General features: G+C 36.3%; 2 protein-coding genes across 5 annotated transcripts; one reads left to right on the plus strand and one right to left on the minus strand.

The window, feature by feature from the left end:
• The first annotated feature begins 225 nt into the window (after positions 1-225).
• LOC148907479 (uncharacterized) lies at positions 226-20,845 on the plus strand. Of its 4 annotated transcripts, none has more exons than XM_089036581.1 (19): positions 226-379; positions 462-582; positions 945-1,021; positions 9,585-9,625; positions 10,033-10,111; positions 10,688-10,744; positions 10,879-10,974; positions 11,494-11,573; positions 11,912-11,982; positions 12,555-12,692; positions 13,124-13,348; positions 13,907-13,990; positions 14,744-15,063; positions 16,153-16,354; positions 16,908-17,149; positions 17,923-18,054; positions 18,469-18,555; positions 19,586-19,669; positions 20,219-20,845. In XM_089036581.1, exons 2-19 carry the CDS (start codon positions 549-551, stop codon positions 20,351-20,353), a joined length of 2,184 nt encoding a protein of 727 aa, XP_088892707.1. In that variant the 5' UTR covers positions 226-379; positions 462-548; the 3' UTR covers positions 20,354-20,845. The 4 variants fall into 4 exon arrangements, with proteins under 4 accessions (XP_088892707.1, XP_088892708.1, XP_088892710.1 ...); XM_089036582.1 differs by having other exon boundaries at positions 501-582; XM_089036584.1 differs by lacking the exons at positions 226-379; positions 462-582; positions 945-1,021; ... (2 more) ...; positions 10,688-10,744; positions 10,879-10,974 and adding an exon at positions 11,253-11,317.
• Positions 20,846-22,450: 1,605 nt separating this feature from the next.
• On the minus strand, positions 22,451-24,717 carry LOC148907480 (uncharacterized). Its single transcript, XM_089036585.1, has 3 exons — positions 24,649-24,717; positions 23,931-23,975; positions 22,451-23,251 (listed from the first exon to the last, which is right to left on the minus strand). Exons 1-3 carry the CDS (start codon positions 24,673-24,675, stop codon positions 23,006-23,008), a joined length of 318 nt encoding a protein of 105 aa, XP_088892711.1. The 5' UTR covers positions 24,676-24,717; the 3' UTR covers positions 22,451-23,005.
• Between the last annotated feature and the right edge of the window lie 987 nt (positions 24,718-25,704).

The following is a 25,704-nucleotide window of genomic DNA, read 5'->3' on the forward strand; positions in this document are numbered from 1 at the left end:
TATTTGGCGCGCTTTTAATACTTTAGGTAACGTCAACTAAATAGTTATCTAAGTTAGATACATTTATCTAACTATTCAACAGTTTGAATGAATACACTCTAGTACAAAACTCTACCTTTATTCAAATTTTGAATTTATTTGTACACTTTCGTTATGAATATTAATTATTGTTCGTCCCTGATATTGGGCTTCCTGTGGAGTAATAGTCCAGGAGTCTGGAGCAGAACTATTATTTTGTCGACTTTCACAACAAAGAAATAATTTCTTTTAATAAAGACTCTTCATTCTTAGGAGATCAAGAGAGCCCTATACCTTGGATCTTGGTCGTTCCAACCATTCAACAACAATGCTAGTTATATGTTAAAGGTTCCATTAATTTGTAAGTAGTTCAAAATACGTTTCTTAGTTGTTTATGACTGTTAATATAGTGTTTGACTTGACATAATTTCCCCTCATAATAGCCTTGGAAGCATAAGTCATTAAAAGAGTTTGGTTCTCAGAGGTTTAGTGTACATGAAAAGAAATGAAGAACTGAACGTGACAGAACTATGATCCCTTCTTGGAGGAAACATAACATTGTTGGTAAGATTTCAATGAAAAATGTCTTACTAGACAACAAAGTAGCAATAGACCTAGATAATGTTTCGTAGTAAAATGTTTTTCCATTTCAGAAGGCCACTTTTCATTGTCTTGAGAATAAGATTGTTTGTTTGAGTTGTATCATTCATTTGACTTTTATGCACAACTGTTAAAAAAAGAAATGACACCCTAGAGAAGGACACATGGTCTGAAATGGGAAAACATTGCACCACAACAAAATGGGTCTATTTTTGCTAGAATATTATTTTTCTAATTATCTACTTTTTACTTGTTTTTCCCCTTTGTTTTTGAACTAATATTAAAGCTTGTGTTGTATAATCACATTGTACAAATATTACTGACAGAAACTGAAGAAGAAGTTGCTAGGAACAGAGAAATCAAGAATAGAATCATCAATGAGCTGTCAATCACTGTCAAAGAAGTATGTTGTTTAATAGTGAATCGTTTCTCCTCATACCTGAAATATCCTCACTTTTATCCCTCGCAGATGAATAATAGACGACTTGCACTAACAGGTCACGTGACCCCATCCCCCTTAAAATGAAAAAATGAGTCAAAATGAACTCCAGAGATGAAAAGAGCATTTCAAATTTAGTAAGAGGGTGAGGTTTCAGCTTGAAATGTTGACTATAGAAGAAACAACATTAAATAGAAAATCAAATATTTTACAAGGATTTGTGTGGGAAAAGTGTTGGCTGGTAAGCTTTTGCTATCCAGCGCATTTTCCCATACAAATCCTTATAAAACATTCAATTTTATATCTAATACCATTTCTCCTGTTTTGCTTATTATGAGCTGAAACTCTGCCTCCCTACTGATGCCAAGATGCTCTTTTCATTTTGGTTTTTTTATCTTGACAAAACTGTTCATTTTAAGGGAGTTAGGGTCACATGACCAGTTAGTTCAAGTCATCTATTATAATGGAAGGGAATCAATGATGGTGTAGTTTCTTCTCGCCTCTAGGGTCTTCCAATTCCTGGACTGGGCATGATATGTGAGTCAAGTCTGTCCGGTCTCTCCCTTGATTTAAGGTTTTTTCTCTAGTTTTCCTGGTTTTGGTGGTGAAGAGGATGATGATGATGATGATGATGACGATCATATGGTGGTAGTGGTGGTAGTGGTGATGATGATGATGGTAGTGGTGATAATGATGATGGTGGTGGTGATGGTGGTGGTGGTGGTGATAATGATGATGGTGGTGGTGATGGTGGTGGTGGTGGTGATGATGATGATGGTGGTGGCCATATGCATTCTTACCTAAGTTCAAAAAGTTTACCTAGTTCGTAGGTAAGTTTTTTGAACATGTTCAAAATTCTTACTTAGACATAGTAAACTTTTAGAACATGTTCAAAAAGTTTACCTATTTCTAAGTAATTTTTTTGAACATGGTGCTCTTCTTGAACATGTTCAAAATGTTTACTGTTTCGTTTTCCCCCCATATTTCAGGAAATTATAGATGGTGAGCTTTGTCTTCACAAAATAGTATTTCCCAAGAAAATTCCTTCCTTCTTATGTATTTTTTTAGTCCAATTAACGTATTTATAGCTTTTTTACACCATCATGCTAAAGTCCTGTCCTTAGGATTTTGTGAATGGAAAATCATTATCAATAATCAAAATCATAATACAGCAACTTGAAATTTATTTGTTATATGTTTTGAAACAAAAATCAAAGATCTTCTTTCTTTTAGCATACCTAGTAGAGAATATTACACATTCTTTGCACCGAATGCATAAAGTAGTGAAAAGTTAATGGCATATAGAGTTCCTCTATGACTTTCAAAATGAGAATAATAAATAAGATTTATTATATAATAAACAACAAAAACGCAACTTTTAGTAATATCTTTAGTTCAGTTCTTATTTTTGTCTTTTCTCCCTTTGTCGTAGCTTGACCTTTTTTCACGACCTCTTTCCAGTGGTGCGGGACTTTCTCAAAACACAACTTTTTTCATGATCTCTTTCCATTGGTGCCGACTTTCTCAAAAACACAACTTTTAATGTTATCTTTGTTCAGTTCTTAAGTGTCGCAATAAACTTTTGATTTCGTGTTGTCTCTCTATGGCATGGTTTGCGATGGCTTCCAACCTGGCAGCTTTTCATGAAGTCTTTTCCATTCTGTTCTCACTTTCTCAATGCACCTTTGCCTCCATGTACTATTATCTTCCCTGTTGAAGATTTCTTTTAACTCTTCGGTAGCTGATGGGCTTTCAAAAACTTCTAGTATTCTAGATTTCCTTGGCATGTACTCTAGTTTCATGTCCTCTTCAAAGGAAATTCTTATTAGCTCACTGTCTTCTCCACTCCATTTCATTGATGAACGTCTTTCTGAAACGGCTGATGACTTAGTTTCGATTGAAGATTTTTGAAGCCAGTCCTGAACCAGGGTCTGGGGATCGACAGTACCTCGTGGTAATTCTGGCTGGTTGTCTTTTATTATATACGCTATTCTGCTTCTTATTTCTTCCAATGTATGCTTTCCCAAAACCTTTGATTTCTTGACGATTTTTTGGATTTCCTTGTTTGTTGGGCATACACCAATTTTAAAGAAATGTACAAACAAGGTTTTAATTTCTTGGTCTGCATTCTCACCGAATTTGGTAGGCCGTCCTATGACTTGTTTTTGCTTTGGCTCAAGTGAGTCTGGAACAAATGTTATTGGCATCTCTTCCACTTCTGAAACTAGTGGCATAGGCTGCTCCTTAGTTGTAACTTTGGTGGAAATTTCCTCGGTTTCATTTGTATCCTTTTCATTTTTCCTTTTACATAGTTTTTGGTTGTTCACGTGTCCAAGAGCAGAACTGATTCCTAACCTTTCTTGGTTCACTACACTAGCTTTAGCTTGGATCTTTTCTTTATGGAGACGACGGTAAAATCGTATCTCTGTTGAGAGATTATGCTCCAAAAGCTGTGCATGAATTTCTTGAGTTTTGGGGTCTTCTTCTGCCACTACTGTTGATGATGTTTTTCGAAGTAGTGTGGGAGTGAATCTTCTTTGAATTCCCAACTTCTTGGCAAATTCTACAGCTCTTCGCCCTACTGAAGACGAATCAAATGACTCTCCATTACTGCTAACAAACACTGGCCTGGCGTTGTTTGGCTTTTCGGTGTCTGTCACAAGTAAAGGTCGGCATTCTATGATGTAGTTCTTTAAGAGCTCGTACATTTCATTTGATAGGCTTGGATAAGATGATCCTTTATCGACAAGCGTCTTGTGAGATAGTATCGTTATGGAGTACTGCTTCTTCCCGTCTACAACGTGCTCCTTCGCCTTCAACACTTCTTCTATCGTAAGATGAGCCACCACACCAGACCTGCACATAGTTTCGATGAACATTCTCACAATAAGATAATCTCTTGCAAGCAATATTTCTGGTAATGTGCACTCGTGTTTCCTGTTGTATGATTTAAGAAATTCCTTTATTCTGATGGCGGTCTTGTGGGTCAGCAGCTCGTTTAGATTTTCTTTCGAGGGCATTTCATCTACGTCTTTGTCAAAGTGTTGTTCTTCTTGTTTTCTTGTGTCTCTTCTCAATGAATGTCTCCAGCTTGGCAATTTCTTTATAAGCTGCTCCACGTCGTGCTTTTTCTTTGGTTTTATCGTGCGTTGTTGAAGAGCATATTTAAGGAACTTTTCAAGAGTAAGGAGATAGACTTTTAAAGACTTTGCTGATAGTCCAAACTTTGGATTTGCCTCTTTTCTTTTTAATTCTTTTTCAACAAATTCACCCCAAATGACGTCGTGTTTAGCAACCCAGTTAAAGTTTATCTTCTTGTTGTTGGATAAGATCGTCGCCATTTTGAATATCCTCTGTGCGCACTGAATGGAATCTCTTATGGTTTTTCTGCCGCCATCGGGATTTTGTAAATGCTTGCAGAAGCCTTTTAGAACTTTGACGTACAAACTGTCCCCTTCCTTGAGTTCAGAATTCCAATCTTCCAATATATTGCTTGAATTGTTTTCATCTTCGGTTGAATATTCCTCTGAAACATCTTCTTGTGTAACTTCATAGTCATCATCTTCACTATCGTGATCATTATCTAAACTATATGTACGGTCGCCGACATCTTCCATCTCAGAATCACATCTAGTAGTATCAATGGATCTTCTTTTTCCTTTCTCTGCATTTCCTTGTCTTTTTTCTTGTTCCTTTCTTTTATTGACGTTACTTTCAACTTCAGTCTTTTCGCAACCAGCTGCACCTTGCCTTTTTTTCTTCTTTGCTTTCTCGCCTCTTTCAATATCTCCCTCTAGGCTTTTGCTATCGAGCTGTCTCTTCCGGTTTCTGTTGCTTTGGCACGTTCTTGTTTTTTCTTCGTTGCATCCTTGCTTGTTCGTCTTTCTGTGCTGCTTGTTGCCGGATTCCTGATCATATTCATCTTCAGCGTCTTCTCCTTCGCCACTTGCTTTGCAATGTTTTCGTGAGAAAAATTCTTTGTGAGCCTCCCTTAATACTTGTCTATAGGTCTCAGAGTTTCTATAACAAAAAATATATACACATATTATATTTAGTATTTTGATTCTAAAGCATAAATCAAGGAGCCATTTAACTTACGTTTGAAGTTTATGTTTTACATGTAGATGTTGATGGATCCTGGCCTTATAAGGCGAGCATAGTTTACACCATCGCTGTTTACTGGCTGCTCTAAGTCTTTGTTCTTCTTTTTGTATTTTAAGCTAAAATAGAAAAAATAAATAAATAAAAAATAGCTGGTATCGCTGTATTTGGTTTATTATTTGTTTCTCTAAATCATATTTGTAATAATGAATACGAAGCTCACTTGGTCCATGTCATTTGGGTGTTGCTTCCTCACATGGCGCTTCATGTTCAACCCTTTATAGCTGCAAACGGGACAACTGTAAATGTATTTTCTGAAAAAGATATTACAGTGCTGTGTTATTTCGTGCTTATGAATTATTTTCAGCTTAGCAAAATACTGTTGCTACATCACACGACCTTTGCTCCAATTTGTTAATTCGTGCATTGACGGGAGTTAAAAAGCGCTACTTACGACTTAAAAGTACGACTTCTCTGCTCATGCATTTTCTTCTTTATCTTGTCGTTTTCACTTTTGAGGTTAATATTTTCTGTCTGAATTTTCTTGTTATCATTTCTCAAATTTGATATCATAGTCTCAAGTTTCTTTATCCTTTCATCTACATCGACATTACTCTCATTTGTTCCCTCTATTTCGTCTTCAGTGGATGTCCAACCATCTTCCTTTTCAACGTCATCATCAGTATTATAGCCTAATCTTGCTCTTTCTTCTTCGTCAAGTGGTTCACCCATTATATCTCTCCAGGTTGTTGCCCCTGCTTCCTTTACTAAAATAAAAATCGAAACTGATATAGAATGACAAGTAATTGATTAATGTGAGTTTCTTATATAGCGCATTTCAAATTACAAATAGTTATGCATATTGATGAAGGAATAACGTCCGAAACGTCGGTTCAATATTTTTTCATACCCACGGTGATAAAATTTTCAATTGAAATCATAGTTTACTTAATGGAGCGGTAAAATGGTAAGATATATCAAACAAAAGATTAAATTTTTAATAGTCTGTTCTTACCCATGCCTGGGTTGTCTTTAAGAGTGTTTGCAAACCTCTGTCTATATGACTTGTCGTAGCCTAGTAGCCCCTTTTGAGAAAAAAATACAACTTTCAAAGTTTGATTTGCACTTGCCTTTCTTCATTACAAAATTAATAACTTACTCTAGGATTCTTTTTAAGAGATTCCTTTGTCCGTTTTTGTAATAATTCCCTATACATTCTACATTCTTCTTCGGTTGAGATCGAAGAAGACTCATCTTCCGCCATGATTTTAAAAATTCTATAAAAAATGAAATAAATAAAAATTTCTAAAGATGAAAATATGTTTGGCTTCCTGTGGTAAGGCCTTAAATATATGGTATTCGGTTAGAATATGAATGAAAAAATTAGCAATCTAGCTACTCTACCAGATTAATTTTATTTACAATAGCTTTTTGTGCATAAATTCTAGAACATAAGAAAACGAGGTCATATTATTAAGCAAATATTTCAGAAATTGTCGATAATGATCAACTGACCCGTTCGTCGATCGTATAAAATGCAATAAATTCACTAAATACATGTCAAGCAGCCGTTTATCGAAACAAGATCTGAAAGAATATTCTAATATTTAAAGATTCTTAGTTAAACACCTTTTTTTTTCAAGCATAATAAGCTAAAATAAGAAAAATAGTATGACAAAAGTATGACTTACCTCTAACTTCAACCATGTGCCTGAGCTGAGAGAATGAGTGCGAGTTAAGGGGGCTCATTATCGCACAATACAAATGCTATAAAAAATTTCTACAAAAGGGCATGAAGATAGGTCCTAGTGAAAAAGTATTAAATCCTGCAAAATAATATATAAGGATTGAAAATGGCGATACTATCGGTATCCCAAATATCCTTAACCCTAACCCTACCCCTCCCCCCGCAAAACGGGGGTTTGTTTTTTTTTTAAAAAAGATGCCTAGAATATCTATTAGGCACTTCAAAACGTATAGACAGACTTTGTTGGATGTTTACTCAATGCATTATCCAAGCTACAATTCAATTGCATGGTATATTCTTTGATTTTTTCATGAATTCCCATCTGAGGATAAGCTCAATTTTTTTCAATATTATCCCAAAATTAGTCACTTCCCATGCTTTGTCCCGACTATTTGTTCACTTTTAAGCTGTATTGCGAGGTATGGAACCTTTTAAACGAATTTCGGAAGATTTATGGCTTCTTATTGTTTTTCCGAAAATGTTAAATAAAAAAATAAAAATGCCTTCCTTTCACATAAAAATCCCATACACTGTTAGAGGATGCTTATCTTTATCTGTTCCATAATTATTGTCGTGTGTTTCATATATTTGATAGTCGAAAAGAGCCAAAGATTATTTTTGAACTTGTTCAAAAAGTTTACCATTAGCTGTATTTTGCGTAAAATTACGAAATTCATGCAGATTCTTTTGCAAACCTTCCTCTTAACCTTCAAAAACCATGTCTAGCAAGTTTCATAATTTTGCGTCATGTTTTAGGCAACTTTTTTTCAAGTTTCAAAAATTGACTTAACTTTGAAACCTAGGGTTCCAAGTAGTTATAGAACTTACACTAGACTTGCAAGCCTCGTAAATTTAACGTGACCCCAAAACAAGGTGGAGATCCTAGGTTGAACCAGCATAAGGAGCACTCCAGGGATCTCCAAGATTTTTGGAGAAAAATCTAAAAATAGTATTTTTTTCGATTTTTGCGGCAAAAGTTTACCTATTTGAACATTGCAGTTGGATTACTAGCTCAAAAATAGATGGTGAGCCTCCAAAATCTTGCTGCCAAAACTTTCGGTCAAATACCAAATAATCACGAAAAATGTTTTTGAAAACTGGCTATTTTCTACTTTTAATCAGTAACTGAACTTGTCCAGGGTGAGGTTCAAAAAATTTGCTAGGATGCATCTAGTGGTGGTGATGGTGGCAGTAATGATGGTGATGATGATCATTTGGTGGTGGTGATGATGATGATGGTGAAAATGGTGATGATGGTGATGATGATGGTGAAGATGGTGATGATGGTGATGATGATGGTGATGATGATGATGATGATTTGGTGGTGGTGATGATGATGATGGTGATGATGGTGATGATGATGATGATCATTTGGTAGTGGTGGTGGTGGTGATGATGATGATGGCGGCAATGATGATGATGATGGTGATTAGGGCTGTCCACAAGTTGCTCCAAAAAGTCCAAAAAGTTGTCCCAAAAAGTCCAAAAAGTTGCTCAATAAAAAGTTCATATTTGCAATCAATTTGATGATTTAATATCATAGAATCCAGTGAATAAGTACTAAGTAATGTCTATATTTAATACTGAGGGTAATACTAAATATGCATATAATATAATATTTTATACAAATTTATAAATAATGTTATAAATACTGTACTATAATAAATTTGTAGTCAATCATGTGATAGAAAAGCAATATATAAGCAAATTTATAGTCAATCATGTTATAGTCAGCTTTAATAGAAGTATAAAGGCTTTATATTTTGTTCCTCGTTGTATCTAAGCATAACAGAGGCTTCAACTATACTTCACTGTACCGCAGACATTTCTCTTCTTTTCTGCAGGATTGCTCTGCACTTTCCTTTCTCAGGCAATACTAGCTTTCGTTGGCTAACTCAAATTAGCTCCAGCATTGGCTGCTATTGTTAATGGGCTTTTGTTCTGTGTCAGAATTGTGTCAGAACTTCACAAAGTGTATACAAATTGCAAAGACAAGCATTGAAACCATTGGAGCAAAAAAAAAATTCACTTTTTGTCCTTATTTGGCGTGATAATTTGTTTAAATTCATGTAAAAGTTAAAAAAAGAATGAAAGTTGCTCGAAAGTGAAAAAGTTGCTCGAAATCGGAAAAGTTGCCCAAAAGTTGCCAAGCAACTTGTGGACAGCCCTAATGGTGATGGTGGAGGTTATGATATATAATCTACCATACTTGGACTTGATCCTTGCCGTGTTGGCTCTCAAGTTTTTTGAAACTGAGAAAAACTGAATGCATTACACAGTGATTTAAATATAAAAAAATTAGTAGCTATATTAAAGTCCAACTAAAAAGCCATGAATACCAAAAACATGTCTGGAATGTTTATTGTGTTCTGATCAATCATGTGCAAGAATGAATTCATTACAAAATAATGTACTGGTATATGTTATTGGAACCCTTGTGCCGTTTTGTACCAAGTTTGTTGTGAAAGCTACAAAAATCGTTCTATACCAAAACTGTTTCTCAAATTTCTTAAAAATAAAATGATTAAAATATGAAGTTTGAAACTTTTAAATGATGAACAACTTTGGCACAATTTCAGACATATATTACATGTTCACAGTTTTCTTAGTTTGACTGATAGTAATGATCAGCATGTTCTTGTAAACACACTCCTAAAGATGCTGTATTTTCTGTCATAGATACAGAAGACTCATTTGGATGGTGACTTTGATATTGACAAGTATGTTATGTTTTTGTATTTTATTTTCATTTATTAAACTCATTCATAATTCATGAGGAAAACACAACAGAAATCACGACCGTGAAGAGTTTGGTAAATCAGATACAGAATCCTGTTCATTTGCATAAACTTTAAGATGGATTTTCTTGGCTAGATTCACTTTTATCTTGAAAATTTTAGCGAAACACAAAGGAACTAACCTAGACGTTTGATAAGTAATCTACAATATTTGTGTCCGTGCTATGCCTCGAGTTTGTATAGCGGATACAACACGGCCACTCATACTGTATATATTACTTATAGATTGGGTAAAAATTGTATTGAAATTTAATTATTAATTAATTTTTTGTTTTTTTGTTTGTTTTTGTTGTTGTCTCCTGTTTTGTTCATATCTTGTTATTTTCCAGGAATGACCAGTATGCATCAATGCTGTGTACATTGATAGAAGCAGTGTTGCTACATGGATACCAGGAACATGGTATCAAGGTGTGTGGAAAACAAAATAATGATATTATATACATATCACTCACTGTGCCACCTCACCACTGAGAGCCCAGAATCACAAAATTGCTTTTTAATCCATGAGTTAGCCATGCCCTAGTTCTAGCTTTGGTTAGCCCAGAGGTTGTTACAGAGTTTAATCTGTGAGTTAGCCATGCCCTAGGTCTAGCTTTGGTTAGCCCAGAGCTTGTTACAGAGTTTAATCTGTGAGTTAGCCATGCCCTAGGTCTAGCTTTGGTTAGCCCAGAGGTTGTTATACAGAGTTTAATCTGTGAGTTAGCCTTGCCCTAGGCCTTACTGTACTTAGATCAGCCCAAAGGTTGTTACAGGGTTTGTTGTGTGAGTTAGCCATGTCCTGACCTAGATTAGCCCATGGCCAGAGGTTGTTTCAGGTTTTGATCTGTGAGTTAGCCATGTTGTAGGCCTTACTGTGATTAGCCCAGAGGTTGTTACAGGGTTTGATACAAGTTGAAGGTTTTTGAAGGTTGAACACACAGCTGACCCTCAGAAGCAAATAAATTTACTACAATTGAAAAAAACATTCTTTGTCTTTGGTCATAGATGTCCAATTTCTATAATCTGCTTGGGAAGATTTCTTCAGAATCCATGCCATCACATGTGAGTATGTATAAATCTTCCTTTAAAACGATAACAAATAATATAGAAAACTGCACTATCAGCAAATATTAAAGGAGCAGATTGTAAATTTGAAAATTAGTTCTGAAAAGTAGTTTTATTTGTTGCTTTTTCAGTCTTTTTGGAGTTTCCTTGTCCATTTCACCCATAAAGACATTACGCAGGAGCTACAGCACCTATCACATATAACCACACCCATTGGTCAATGCAGGGTGAGTACAGCACCTATCATGTATAACCACACCCATTGGTCAATGCAGGGTGAGTACAGCACCTATCACATATAACCACACCCATTGGTCAATGCAGGGTGAGTACAGCACCTATCACATATAACCACACCCATTGGTCAATGCAGGGTGAGTACAGCACCTATCACATATAACCACACCCATTGGTCAATGCAGGGTGAGTACAGCATCTATCACATATAACCACACCCATTGGTCAATGCAGGGTGAGTACAGCACCTATCATGTATAACCACCCCCATTGGTCAATGCAGGGTGAGTACAGCACCTATCACATATAACCACACCCATTGGTCAATGCAGGGTGAGTACAGCACCTATCATGTATAACCACCCCCATTGGTCAATGCAGGGTGAATACAGCACCTATCACATATAATCACACCCATTGGTCAATGCAGGGTGAGTACAGCACCTATCATATATATCAATGCAGGGTGATGCTAGTTTGTTGATAATGATATTACTGGACTGTTTCAGGCATGGGTGCGTCTGGCCTTGAATGACTGTCTGATGGAAAGTTATCTTGATGCAATGCTGTCAGACACCAAGAAAATACAGTGAGTCAAGATATCTTCAGTATCTGTTATAATTCTCCTTTCCCATAGATCTATTTTATGGGTTGATGCACTTATAGCATAAGCCATTGTTCATGAGGTACACCAATCTTGTGGCTGAATGTTCATTCTTGTAATCAACTGGCTGATCAACTGAAATTGAGTGTCTAGTCTGTCCATTGAAGTAATGAGTACTTCAATGAAGAATGGAGTATAAATAGTTTCACCAGAGTAATGCAAAAATAATAAGAAATAAAGATGGCTACTTAAAGTTGATGTAAAGATGTTTTTTGTCCCATTCCATGTCTTCTACATTTACTTTTATTGCATTCCATGGATAGGATGTACTACAAGCCAGTTGCATTCATGCTAGAGGAAGAGTTACCATATATAATGATCAGCTTCTTGCAAGGTAACAATTGCACATGCAATTCAATTATAATAATCTACAGTTTATCACTGGCCATGGTGGCCTAAGGGTTATTGCATTGCACTTTTGACTTACATTGTGCTCTTAAGAAAGACTGATTGAAAGTGCCTCACTCTCCACCTATATTATCTATGTTCCTCCCAGGTCTGTCAAAGGGGTGCCAAGAAAAGAGGTGGGGGGGGGGGGGGGGGGTAATCTGTAGGGTAACTTGGGGTTCCTCCCAGGTCTGTCAAAGGGGTGCCAAGAAAAGAGGTGGGGGGGGGGGGGGGTAATCTGTAGGGTAACTTGGGGTACTGGAATTTCATCCAGGGATTGTAGACGGTTCTATTTATAATTTATCTTATTAGTATTTTTTTTATGGATCTTCATGATAGTAATGATTAGTGATGCTATTCAACATCAGTATATTTTTTGGGGGTTCTTATTTTCCTATAATTTTGTTCGTTCGTTCATTCATTCATTCATTTGTCGTTCAATCATTTGCATGTTTGCTCATTTCTTTAGTTTATAAAATACTTCATTCATTTTTTCATTTTTTATTTTAATTCTTTTAGGAATAACTGAATTCAAGTTTAATTTTAATTATAACACACCAAGCTTGAATACCTGGACAGGTGATACCCTTGCCCTGGCAGGAATATGGCAGCTACCTCATTATGCCATTCACTCCCCCCAACCAGTAACTACCTCAGGTAACAACCAACAAGCAATTGTAAATGTAGCTAAATTTTCTAGCACAAAGCATCTTGGGAAATTTAGTAGTTCATGATGGTTTTAGATTCTGAACAAGAACATTCTGAAGACAACACCATGCTCACCTTTTTCAAACTAGTTTCAATGTGTTTTGTGTTTTTCCCCCTTCAAATCAAGGGTGACATACTCCTCTAACATCTGGGTCTTGGGTTTGATTCCCAGACTTGCCATCACATGTGATAAGAGTTTGTTAGGTTTCCTCACTCCTTCGATTCGAGGGTTTTTCTCTTGGTTTCCTGGGTTTACTCCCCCTGCAAAACTGCTCTTCAGTTTGATCAGCCCAGAGGTTGTTGCATGTTAACTAAAAGTTTGAAGCTTTTTTTCTTTCTTGCTCTAATTAACAATTACAATTTTTATTAATATGATCAAGCATTAGAGACACATGGAGCTACAAGCAGTCAGCCACCATCGAGTTCTACACATGTACAAAAACCAGTAGCCATTCCACATAAAAGGTCTATCAGTGATGAGATAGAAGTTGCCAGGAGTGTACATGAAGGTGCGGAAGGAGAACATGTTGTAATTGGTGAAGAAAATCCTGTTGAAAGAAGGGTGATAATTGACGAACCCCACATTGAGCCTGAGGATGAAACAGGTATGCTACTCATGTAAGAATACTAATAATTTAGGAGAAGGGAGCATGTTGAAATTTTGTTTGTGTCTGTTTATCTTCAGTTTATCTTAATCTAATAGATTAGTAAATAGATCAAATCAAAATTTAGGAGTTGAATTCTTTGGGGGAGAAAAACCAGAGAACCCAGAAAACCTTTGAGCATAGGATAGAACCAACGATCAACTCAACTCACATACAACATGAAGCCTGATGGGACTCGAACCTGTGTCACCTTGGTGAGAGGCGAGCACTCTCACCGCTATAGCATCTGTGCTTCCCATAATGTGACAGGCAATCCTTGTAGTATTTGTTTGTGAGATGAATGAGACAGGTGTTTCTAGTTGAATATGGCACTTTATGGCAGGTTTCCTTTTATTTTACGAGGAGTGTGGACCTTTCAGTAACGAGGAAGGTCCGTGTCATTCCTCTCATAAACAAATGCTACAAGGAATGCCTGTCACTGGTTAAAGTCTTAAGCATCAGAAGACACCAGACAACAGACCAATAATCTTACTTTACTCTAATCCTGTTTTGAAAAAGATATGATTGAAGAAAAGCCTTTTTCTACTGAGGAGATATCACATCATACAGCTGATGACAACAAAGATCAAATACCAATGCCAGGTATGAACAGCTTTAAATAGCAATTCCCAGAGCCGTTCAACTCAGAGGCTAGAACAATAAGTTTCAGTTCCAATGAAAGTAAGATTCTATTGTTTTTTCCTCAGAATTAGGCTGCATTGGGAGTATCCTGCAAGGGGTCTATGCAGCAAAATAATGATTTTCTGGTTCTGTACAGAAGATTGAATAATGTACAGTGTATAGTGTATAGCTCAAAAAGAATGGTAAAGCCCCTTTGAATAATTTTAAAATAATTTATGCCTGGGGTGAAGCTGTTTTGTGAGGTTATTTCCACAAGCACTACAAACTACAATCTTCCCTACATTCAGCACACAACACTTAACTCACACGTTGATTTTAATAGAGGGAAGAAACCAAAGAACCCAGAACCCAAAAATTCTGATGGCAAGGGAGAAAACAACACATCAATCAAACTCTACTGTCTCGTGTTTGTGGTCGATTTGAGAAACGAACTCACAACACTAGGCATGAACTATGCAGCAGTGAGACAGTGCTGTAGTAATGCATGCTACTCCACAACCTTGTTTGAGTCCACACCATTGCTCCTCAAAACAAGAGAGGATGTTGGATCCACACTTGTCATCGATAGAACTCGGTGTTCTAAAGAAGATAGTACACAGTCTTGGGTCATATATACAACAGAGGTTCACTTAGGGTACATATATGAAAGAACCTCTATTCAGGATATAGGGATCAGTATATTTAACATAATATTATTTTGCACACAATCTACAGAGGCTGATAGGTCAACAGCGATCAGTCCAGTTCCCATGATGGGCAGCAATAAGCTAGGAGTCAGCACTGGATGGTCATCAGCCTTTGATACAAATACCATACCTAGTACTAATACACCTAAGGAACCAGAAACTCCTGAAGAAAATAAGACCAATGAACAATCAGCTCCTCCTGAAGACAGCAAGCTGCAACATGTACAATCAACTACTGGTATGCCCAGTTATACTAACCTGCTGAGCAGTTATACCGTACAGGGACAAGCAAATTTTGATACTTCTGTGTATGATGAAGAAGATGGAGGGAAGAAAACTACAGAGAAGGTACAATATTACAGACATCCGTGAATGTGTAGTACCAGAAATTATCCATACTACCCCCTCCCCCCACAGAGGAATTTTGTAAAGACCTCCCACCTATGCCTGGAAATTCCAATTTTCTTACATACGAACTCTGTAATTTTGTTCTTTCTCTGACCCCCCCTACCCCTCGGAAATTCCAAATTCCTCTGTGGGGGGAGGGGGAGTATGGATAACTTCTTGAACTGCACAATGCAATATTCCGTTCCCAATATTCATGTTTCTAAAGAGGAGAGTTCGAGGAGGTAATCTTGTATGTGTTATTAATCGATAACCAAACACCACCACCAATCTTTTACATTAACATCTGCACCAATAATTATTATGATTACCATAATCATCATCAGTTTTATCATTATCAGATCATCGACATCATTATCATCATCATTATCTTCATGCATCATTAATCAACGACAACAACAGCACAAACATGCCACCATCATCATCATCATCATCTTTATTATCATCATCAACTTATGCATCATAAATCACCATCACAGCACCAACACACCATCATCATCTGCACTTTTATCATCATCATCATCATTTTTATTATTATACATCATTAATCAACAAGAACAGCACCATGAACACAATCATCATAATTATCTTCATCATCATCATCATTATCATTATGAAATAACTGCTTTATCAGAGCAAGTGTGCACACTTTCAGTTGCCTCATTTCTATCCAAAATAACAGCTAATGAAATTTGTGTAAAAGAAATAAAAAGCGTGCTTGCTGTGCTGCATGGAGTTATAAAGCACTAGGGAATTGACAGAACACTCGAGAAGTGTCGAAAAGCACTCGAAAAGCTATGTGCCGTGTTTCTCCAAACACTTCTCTCATGTTCTGACCATCCCCCTGTGCTTTATGACTGCACACAGCACACGCTCACGTTTTCTATTTCTTCAATGACATCAACAGCAGCTCCATTGTCATTGAAGTATATTTCATCATAGTCATAATCCTACCAATTTTATTATAATTAATAAAGGAATATCATTTGATACAGCTTATACCAATAAATGTTTGTGCACCTTAATTCTCAGATTCCCATCCCAAGGCCCATCAGTCCAGACCAGACAGAACCACAAATGCCAGGATTTGAAGTGGTACCACACAGTTCATCTGTACATTCAGAACATGCTGATCACAAGATACACTTCTTGATGTCTATTCTTACTCAGATATTGAATGAAAAAGGGCTGGACAGTCAGAATTACCAGTGCAAAGGATGTGGAAGGAATATTGGTACTAAGGATATTTATAGCTGAGAATTAGACTATTAATCATATCCTTTTTGTAATCACTGCCAAATCCTGCAATCTGATTGGTTCAAAGGAGTGCGATTAATTCCAAAATTGCATCCTTAGGAGCTCTTAATCGCATCCTAAAAAATAATCTTTTTTAAACAATAAAATAAAACAAAATAAAACAAAAAAATCAACAACAACAAAAATATTTTTTTAGATGTTTTTTTTTGTTCGCATTTAGTTCTTCTACTACATGAAATTGATTATTCTGCACTCTTTATTGTGTCTTTTTCTTATGTATGATTACAAAAAGGATATGATTAAGTGGTAACTGAACTTCGTGTCGTGCAATTTTGGTCTGAAATCAAAATTGCAATTACAAATCGCACTTCCGCTACGTGGTCGTGTGATTTTGTAATCGCGCATTTGATTTCAGACCAAATTGCACTCCACTCAGTTCAATTACCATCATTTATTTGTCTTCATCATCATCCTTTTTCATATTTCTACATATTATTCTAGCACAAGTCTGACCCATGGTGTGTTTTTAGGCATGATATATGGACAGGCTAAAGTGTGTAGGTATGATGGCTGTTACTACTGCTATGAATGCCATAGTGATGATGAAAATGTTATACCAGCAAGGATCATTTACAATTGGGATCTTAGAAAACACAAAGTATGCCAAGCTGCGAAGTTGTTCTTGTTACAAATTGAAGAAGAACCTTTGCTGAATATCGATGAAACGAACCCTCTGTTGTACGACGTTGTTGAGGAGCTGCAAGAAATTAAGGTGACCCATTAAAAGATTCAATCAAACACATTCATATGAGACGTATCTGTACAGAATAAAAAATAAAATAAATCAGTTTTATTTAAAGGAGGTGGCTGAAGGAGAAGTCATTGCCATTTTACATGGTCATTCAACACAGTGAAAGTCTAATCATTTGCAGATATCCTTAGAGCAAAGGCAGCACCTTCTATTTGAGATATTTTAATACCCTGAGTGTTGGACTTGCCAAGGCTTGATCCCATGTCCTTCCACACAATAGTCCAGTGCCCAACATACTGAGCCAATTTTAAGCAACCATTATACTATTACTTCATACAAAGAGCTTAGCGATTCACTACCATTCAATGAAAGTCCAAAAGATCTACCATACATTCTTGTCAATAACACATGCAGAAGTGTGAAGCATGGGTGGCGTAGCGGTGAGAGCGCTCGCCTCTCACCAAGGCAACCCTGGGTTTGAGCCCTGCCATGCTCAGTGATGTACGTATGTGAGTAGAGTTGTTCGTTGGTTCTCTCTGTGCTTCAAGGGCTTTCCTGCCTCTGTAAAAATTGCAGAAGTAGGGTCAATCAAAGTGGTTCTATGAAATTGCATGGGCTGCAACTTGTCGGCTTGAAAACGTGGTGTTTTCTGATAATGTCATTAACACTTTGATTGATGTCCACAAAAATCTTATCTTTTTGAAATGGCAAATTCTACTTTTCCATCCATACCTTTGAAAAGCACTGTGATCATGCAATAGATCTTCATTTGCAATTTTTTCTCTGTTCTTTAGATGTTGCGCAAACAGCTTCTACACTTGAAGGGGTTTCTGTTCACCTGTAAAGAACCCATTGCTGATGAAGTAAGACGAAGAATATGGCCTCGTGAATACTTGTGGGATGACATACACCAGTATTCTGTTCTGGTAATTATAATTAACACTTAACTATGCACTTGTCTATCTTTGATACTATTTTATTTAATATAGAGGTTTTGCACCATCACGCGATGGCAGCCATGACAGGATCGAGACAGGAACAATTGATTCTGGACTAATGTAATTTACATGAGAAAGAATTCACTTTCTCGGGGAAAAAAGACTATTGTTGTGCCTCCTATCTTGGCTGCATTGACGTGATCATGCAAATCCTGATATAATTCACTGTCATTTAAACTAATAAGTTCACACTGAATCATGGTGTCCCTCAGGGAACTGCCTTGGACCATTTTTGTTTTCTTAATCATGTGGGCGGCCAGCTCTATTACAGCACTGTCTTTCCCCACTCACCCCTTTTTTTGTTTTCAGCATTATTGCTTAATTTTATGAAATATATTTCAGGACTTGATTCAAACTAATTCAGGCCAGCTTGCTCATCATTTGAAGAAAGTGATATCATTCTGCAAGAAACATGTCTATAAATGCAAGGTATGTTATTGTTTTGTATTTTATTTTGGTTATTTCTGTAGGCTGATCTCCCTCGTCCTACTGACTGGAGTATTTTTATTTGCTTTAATTTGCTTAGGCTCATATCAAACAACGAACTTCACATGAGCTGAACCTAACTACATCAAAGAAGACCGCTTTCTTAAAGTGCTACTCAAAATCACTCAAACTACGAAAATCACTCAAACTTAGATTCAGCTGAAACTTCCTAAGAATACTCTTTAAGGGTCCAATATTCACTGTATGAAGTGTTTTCTCGATATTATGATATTTTTACGATTATTTTTTGGAGTCTGTGATGTCATACACTCAACATCAAACATTGCTACATATATTTTTTTGTATATAAATCCTTAATTTATTTTATTCCTATGAAGCCCAAAGAGTGGCTAATGTGCTTATTTCACATTACTTGTGACTATAATTTATATTTTGGGGTGTTTGGGTATTTCTTTCTCCCTTTACTACTGATATTTTGATCATAAACTACAAAGAAATGTATGGAGCGATGTTCGATGTTGAGTGTATGACGTCACAGACTCCAAAAAATAATCGTAAAAATATCATACTTTCGTCCTGAATATCGAGAAAACACTTCATACAGTGATTATTGGACCTTTAAAGAGTATTCTTAGGAAGTTTCAGCTGAATCCAAGTTTGAGCGACTTTCGTCAGAGTAGCACCTTAAATCCATTAGGTTTGGCTCATGTGGAGTTTGATGCTTGACTTGAGCCTTACTTATCGATCATCTAATTTTATTAAACATAAATACTAGCCTTTCATTTTTGAATCAAATGTACTTCCCGATACCAGAAATAACATATGGGCTGGCAATTTCTAATGCTGTTTTTTCAGAAGATTAAGAAATTCTTTGCATATATGGTTAAACTTTGGATTTCATCATGTTAATACTCTTTGCAACAAAATCTTAATATTTTTTTCCCTAGTATTTTAAATAAAGGCCATTGCATTAGTTTTCAATTCTCATTTTCAGGCCATTGTTATTTTTCAGCTGTGTTGTCAAAAGGGTTTTATCTGTGAATTCTGTAATGATCCAAAAATTATTTATCCATTTCAAGTCAATACTACAACACAGGTTAGTTATAGATGATCATAATATAATTATGGTTAGAGAACCCCTACTTTATCTCTTATTTATTTAATCCCATTTGTCCATTCATTCATCCATTTATCCCATTCGTCTGTTCTTTGCTTCCTGTCATTAATTCATTGCTCATTTGTTTAATCCCATTCATCCATTTTTACATCTTATTTATTCATCCCCTACCTATAAATATACATCCATCAGTTCATCCATCTATTTTTTCATCTCATTTATTTATCCCCTACCTATAACTATCCATCCATCCATCCATCCATCCATCGATCCATTCATTTATTCATGGTATAACGATACACCGAATCGAAATATGGCGACCAATCTAAATAACTATTGTTCAGGACTGACTAGCGACTGACTAGTTTCAAGGTGAACACAAGGCTAGTCAGTCGCTAGTTAGTGAAGAACAATAGTTAATCAAATTGGTCGCCATATTTCGATTCATTGACTTGCATCCCTTCAATCAGTAAATATCAATCTCATATCATTATTTTATTGTATTATCACTATTGTTGTTGTCTGCAGTGTCCTGAATGCAAAGCCGTCTACCACAAACAATGCATTGCAGATAGAAACTGTCCAAAATGTGCACGAAGACTTAAAAAGAAGGCTGCAACAGCATTAGAATCTACAGCCTTAGAGTTTAATTCTCCTTGGTAACCATACCATGACAACAGCCCGTAAGGTAGAGGATTAAATAATCTTAAATTATCCTGCAGCCTCAATTCATGGTTCCCCTACCCGTAGTTACCGCTGCTTAATGTCCAACTAGCACAACAAATGAGCTAGAATATCTTAGAATCTAAAACTCTGATAGCGGGATAGGCCCTTTGCAGCCTAGAAATCACGTCCTGATTAATTCACTGAGAGCAAATGAATGAACATCTTGATTCCCATGGGTTAAATATACTGGAGAGCAAACAAAATTTCTACAACCTGTTTCGAGAGATCGTAATAAAACTGCATTTCGTAACACACTGGTTACACATCGTTTCAGTTCTTTACAAGTAGCTAAAAAGAATCACCAATTTAAAATAAAAAAATTTGCTTACCAGTACAGACACGCGACCGTTAACTGCAAAGGGCCTATTATAAATTGTTTCTGTTAATTACTGTCCTTTGAAAATAAAATAAAATTGTCTTGTAATTCAAGTAGAACTTTTTCAAACAGATGCTGTATATAGTTTTTAAAAATTGAATTCCTCTCAATGGAAAACGTTTGCAACGGTGATTAATTCGCTAACCTTTTTTAAGGGGAACCATAAGATGAAAACTGTCGTTTTATTCAAGGACATGGAAAAGGAATTGCACGTGGTTGATTTAATCTCTTTTCCCTGTCCCAGATAAGCCCGCGCCAACACTAAATGCGGTTTTAGTTTTGTGAAACGCTTCGTGAAACTCTTCGCGCCCACGCTAGCGTTCTTTTAGCGTTTTTTTTTTCTCGCCCGTCCAAACTAAAGCGATCAAAACGTTTTCCCTGTTTATACCAATACCATAAATGTCAAATGTATGTATGAGTTTTCAAATGAATGCGTTTTCGATCGTTTTGGGGTAAACGCAAAACCAAAACTCATCGGCGTAATTTTTGCCTCCTTTGGTTAAGCAAGCCGAGCCAGTTTTTCAGCCTTCTTGTTGGTTGACATGTCAAGAGGTAGAGAGTTTTCATAAAATAACTTAGGAAAAGCTCATACAGAGCTAAAGTAAAATGGCTACAAGTTCTATTGAGATAAGTAAACCCTATTTTGAAATTTAAATTAAAAACTAAGTATTTAAATAATAGAATTTAAAAGTTTAAATTTGATAATAAATTTCAATAAAACGAATGAAAGCATAGCTATTATACAAGTGTTCACATTTTATATTCGCGCGATCAGCAGAACACAGACTCAAAAAAAATTACTAAGAAGTGCATGGTTGCCGGTGAACAAAGTAATCCATACATTCCTTATTGAACTTTTTAGTTTCTGAATGGGTTTGTAAAATAACTGTTATAAATCTCCCGTTCTGATTGGTTTGGAGCGCGTGCTTTATGAGAGTACACAGCACGTGCTCGCACTTTCAGTTCAGAAATTCCTAGCAAAACACAACTTGCTTGCCGTGCTGTTTCCAGTTATAAAGCACTTGGCAAATGGCATAACACTCGAGAAGTGTCGAGAAGCACTCCGCTACGCGTCATGCTTCTCCTAACACTTCTCTCATGTTCTGCCAATCCCCGCGTGCTTTATAGCTTCACAGCACGTGTTTGCTATTTCTTCAATATCTTGATTATCGATATTCAGGGACTCGTAACGAGTCCCTCACGATATGAAATCAGGCATGGGGCTATAAACTAGTGTTAACTTTGTACCATACCGAAGATGTATAGTATTTATAAAATTTACCCTTTTGTGGATATATATAGTTTTTGTTAAAACTGAATAAGCAGCCTAAGCTGTTGGTTAGAGAGAGGTAAAGTTCTTGGTCACTGACTTCTGCAACGCCAAATACTATCCAAAAATGGCCCCAGCATATTTATTGTAAATAACAAAACAAAAAATTAATGTTTTCGCTTGATCATTTCATAAGTTTGTGTTATATATGGAGCAAACTATCACCGCCTCAAATTTTCTTCTTTCCCATACCCATAATAGCTTGTGGCTTTCAGGGGTAAACATGGGGGAAAACCTCACTTATATCGCTGAAGGCTGATCAGACAATGATGAAAATACCTCGTTTTATATACAAATATAAAATGAGTTGGTAAGAAACAGAAAGAGATAGAGTCTTGAAAAAGTTTATAGAAAATTCTAAATATTTCTTCGTAAGTTGGTGGATTTTCTGTAACACCCAACCTTTTGACGTTCAGAAAGTGAAAATAAACTCAGAATGAACAGATAATCAATATCGTACAGATAAATGATAGTACAGTGTCCATTCAATTGGAGAACGTTTAAATTCGGGACAGTGTTTTGATTGGTTACCCCCAAGGATATTTTCTCTGACCGTATTTTCACCTCATTCTTTTTCCCACTGATCTATCTGTGTTAAAGTGGGTTTTGTTGGCTTTGAAAAAGTTTGGTGATAATTTCTGATTTTTTTCCTTTTTTTTTTATGTGTTGTTCTCTCCTATACCACAAGTTTTTTTCTCAGGAATTTACCCCCCTTCTCTATAAAAATCATGTGAGTTAAGTTGTGTGCATAGAATATTCAAATATAGTAAAGAGTGTGTGTGGAGGATACATGGCCCCACAAGCTTCTAGCTTTAAAGCCTACTGTGTATGGATGATTAAAAAAAGATTTTAGTAGCACACAGTTTCTTAAGATGTTTTTTTTTTATGTTGGTCTCAACAGGTTTGGTGATAATCCCTGATTTTCAGTATGTAGTTTTGATTTAGGTTGTTCATTGAGTGTTTTATCTTCTGATGTCCGTAGCACTGATGGTTCAGGTGCAGAATGAACCTCACGAATCTCTGGTTTCTTTTCTTCACCAATATTTGTTTCTAAATTCAAGTTATAATCAAACTCTGTTTGTTCATCAAATTCCCACACTTGACTCTCAAGGTCTTGAAGGGCTTTTTCCTACAAGAGAAAACAAAACTTTAGTTGAAGGTATCAAGAATTTTGTAGCAGCAGCAGCAAATTTCATTATCTGGGTTTTAGTCCCCCCCCCCCCCCCACAACACCCAAGAATATAACTTGAACAGGGTTTTGTTTGAAGGAAGTATTAGGAGAAGCAAACAGCACAGCACACAAGTTTTTTTTCTTTTATAAAATACAAATAGAATAACTGATATTTTGGATCTGAAAGACAAAATAGAAAGCTCCCGTTCAAGACAAGAATTTTTTTCATATATATTCTAATACACATAAAATAGAATTAAGTGCGTGCACATCCTGTGTGCTCTCATGAAGCACACTCCCAGTCAATCAAAATGTGAGATCCATAGCAGTTATAATTTTTAAATAATTGTTATAGAACCTTGCGTTTTGATTGGTTGGGAGTGTGCTTTATGTCACACATCAGGGGTGGACCCAGGAATTTTAGAAGGGGGGTGACTATTACAAAGGTTATACCAGGAATGTGAGGAAAAGGGGGTGACTGTTACTAACGACATACTGAGAAATTTGAGCAAAAGGGGGTGATTAGTCACCTATATTACCACCCCTGGATCCACCTCTGCATATGTAGGTTGAACTCTCTTCCATGCTTTTATTTATTCATTTATTACAGTAGAGATGTTCAAAGATAGTTTATTACCCTTTCTCCAAGAACCAGTTTGATAACTGCCATGGATTTCTTCACCTATCAGACACCAAAATACATTGAATATCATTCTTATGCCAATATTAACATGAAACCTGCTTAATATACACCATAGGGAGCCCAAGCTTGGTTTTTGTTTCAGTACATGACAGTAAATGCATGAGGTTAAAACAGTTTTTGTATGAGTGGAAAACTTACGATAGGGACATGTTGTAAACAACACAACATGCCATAACATTCAAATGGCTTCTTATTTGTCCTCCAGTAATTCATCAGTCACACCTACAGTAAGATACACTACAACTATACACTATGACTACCATATTCTGTAGTTCCAGAAATTATCCATTTAAAGAGAAATTCCAAATTCCTCTCGGTGGGGGGGGGGGGGGGGGGGGGGGGGGGTTGGATAATTTCTGGAACTACACAGTTGTCGTTTCCCACTCATAAGAAAACCACTCTAACCATACCAAATTTTAGCAAAATCAGTGCACTTTTAATGAAAATAGTGAGGAAGGAAATTATAAGAAAATGAAATGCCATATTAAATTAATGTAATATCTTAAAACAAAATATGAGCATGGGTTGCCGTTCCCTGTATATAAGAGGAGTTTGAATGAGACCCTGCGGTGCATCTAGTATTTCCAAGTTCACTCAAAACCAAACATAAATTTTACATTTATTTCTCTACATTAGCCCTAGCTATACACACCTTATGATATCTTTCTGGAGATGGCATGGGTACTCCCTGTCGGTTTGCCTCATGTTTCAGAGTATTAAGCATGTTTCCCGTTCTTTTAACAAAACATACCTATTTTAAGAAATAAAGAGTTTTTAATATGAATTGCACAAAATGCTTAGGCTTAGAGTAGGTTACTCTAGGCATTCTGGTCTCAACAATTTTCCAGCAAGTGAGCAACTTTTGCTTTAACAAGAAAAACTTCCACTACTCCCACAAAGTGTACTGTTAATGTGTTCAGCACTTTGGCCCAAAACTAAGCAAACTATACTTTGCGTACTGTAACAGGAACCCTGGACCAAAGCTTTTTCAAATATTTTTAAGATAAAACACCCATAATTTGTGCAATCCTCATTGATTTGGTCCCAATTCTTCGCCAGCTCTCATCGTCTACCTGTAAGATAAACACCGTCTGAGGTTCAGTCACCTCGATTGTGTTTGGTAGAAAGAGTACAGACAATTTATAGTCATTTTCATGTGATCGTCACATCGGCCATGTTGGTGTACCAAGATCAAACAGTTAACTATCCTAGGGAAGTTGTACCTCCATTTTTATGCAAACTTGTGCGAAAGTTCTTGTTGTGTTGGGTAACCAATATGGTTGCCTGCTTTCATTTGAGTGAAAACACACTATAGCCCTGGTTGGGTGTCCCACACATTAGCGATACCCATTGTGCCCATTTAATCATGCACAATAGTTCTTGTCACGTAGGTTGTTTCATCAGCAGATCAAGTCGCTGGGTTAGCATCTTAATGACAATAGGTTTGGGCAGCACTACCGCTATTTTATACTGAAAATTACTTCTTTTCTATTCACACCATCTCAAACCAATCTCCAATTTTCGACACAGCCACAGACATTTGTTTTTTTTTTTTTGGCTTCCATCAATCAAATCATAACCTAGTCACTTAAAAAACGCGACGCCTGCTAGTTGACTCCTGGTTCACGTAATGATCAAAATAATTTAAATCCTTACACTTATAGGTTTTAGAAGTCATACTTTTTTTAAGTCTCAGGAGCAAGTTCCC

This window comes from Actinia tenebrosa, unplaced genomic scaffold (genome assembly GCF_029948245.1).
Source record: "Actinia tenebrosa isolate PJP-AT-01 unplaced genomic scaffold, QUT_ActTen_1.0 PGA_scaffold4__44_contigs__length_22323623, whole genome shotgun sequence".
Lineage (NCBI taxonomy): Eukaryota > Metazoa > Cnidaria > Anthozoa > Actiniaria > Actiniidae > Actinia > Actinia tenebrosa.

Bases quoted from the DNA above. Each gene is read 5' to 3' on its own strand.
- LOC148907479 (XM_089036581.1), top strand. From the start codon at position 549: ATGATCCCTTCTTGGAGGAAACATAACATTGTTG. The intron at 11,574-11,911 runs GTGAGTCAAGAT...TTCCATGGATAG, and splicing joins TCAGACACCAAGAAAATACA to GATGTACTACAAGCCAGTTG. The intron at 13,991-14,743 runs GTATGAACAGCT...CACAATCTACAG, and splicing joins AGATCAAATACCAATGCCAG to AGGCTGATAGGTCAACAGCG.
- LOC148907480 (XM_089036585.1), bottom strand. From the start codon at position 24,675: ATGCCATCTCCAGAAAGATATCATAAG. The intron at 23,976-24,648 runs GTGTGTATAGCT...GGTGTCTGATAG, and splicing joins CTCCAGAAAGATATCATAAG to GTGAAGAAATCCATGGCAGT. The intron at 23,252-23,930 runs GTAATAAACTAT...TTTCTCTTGTAG, and splicing joins AACTGGTTCTTGGAGAAAGG to GAAAAAGCCCTTCAAGACCT.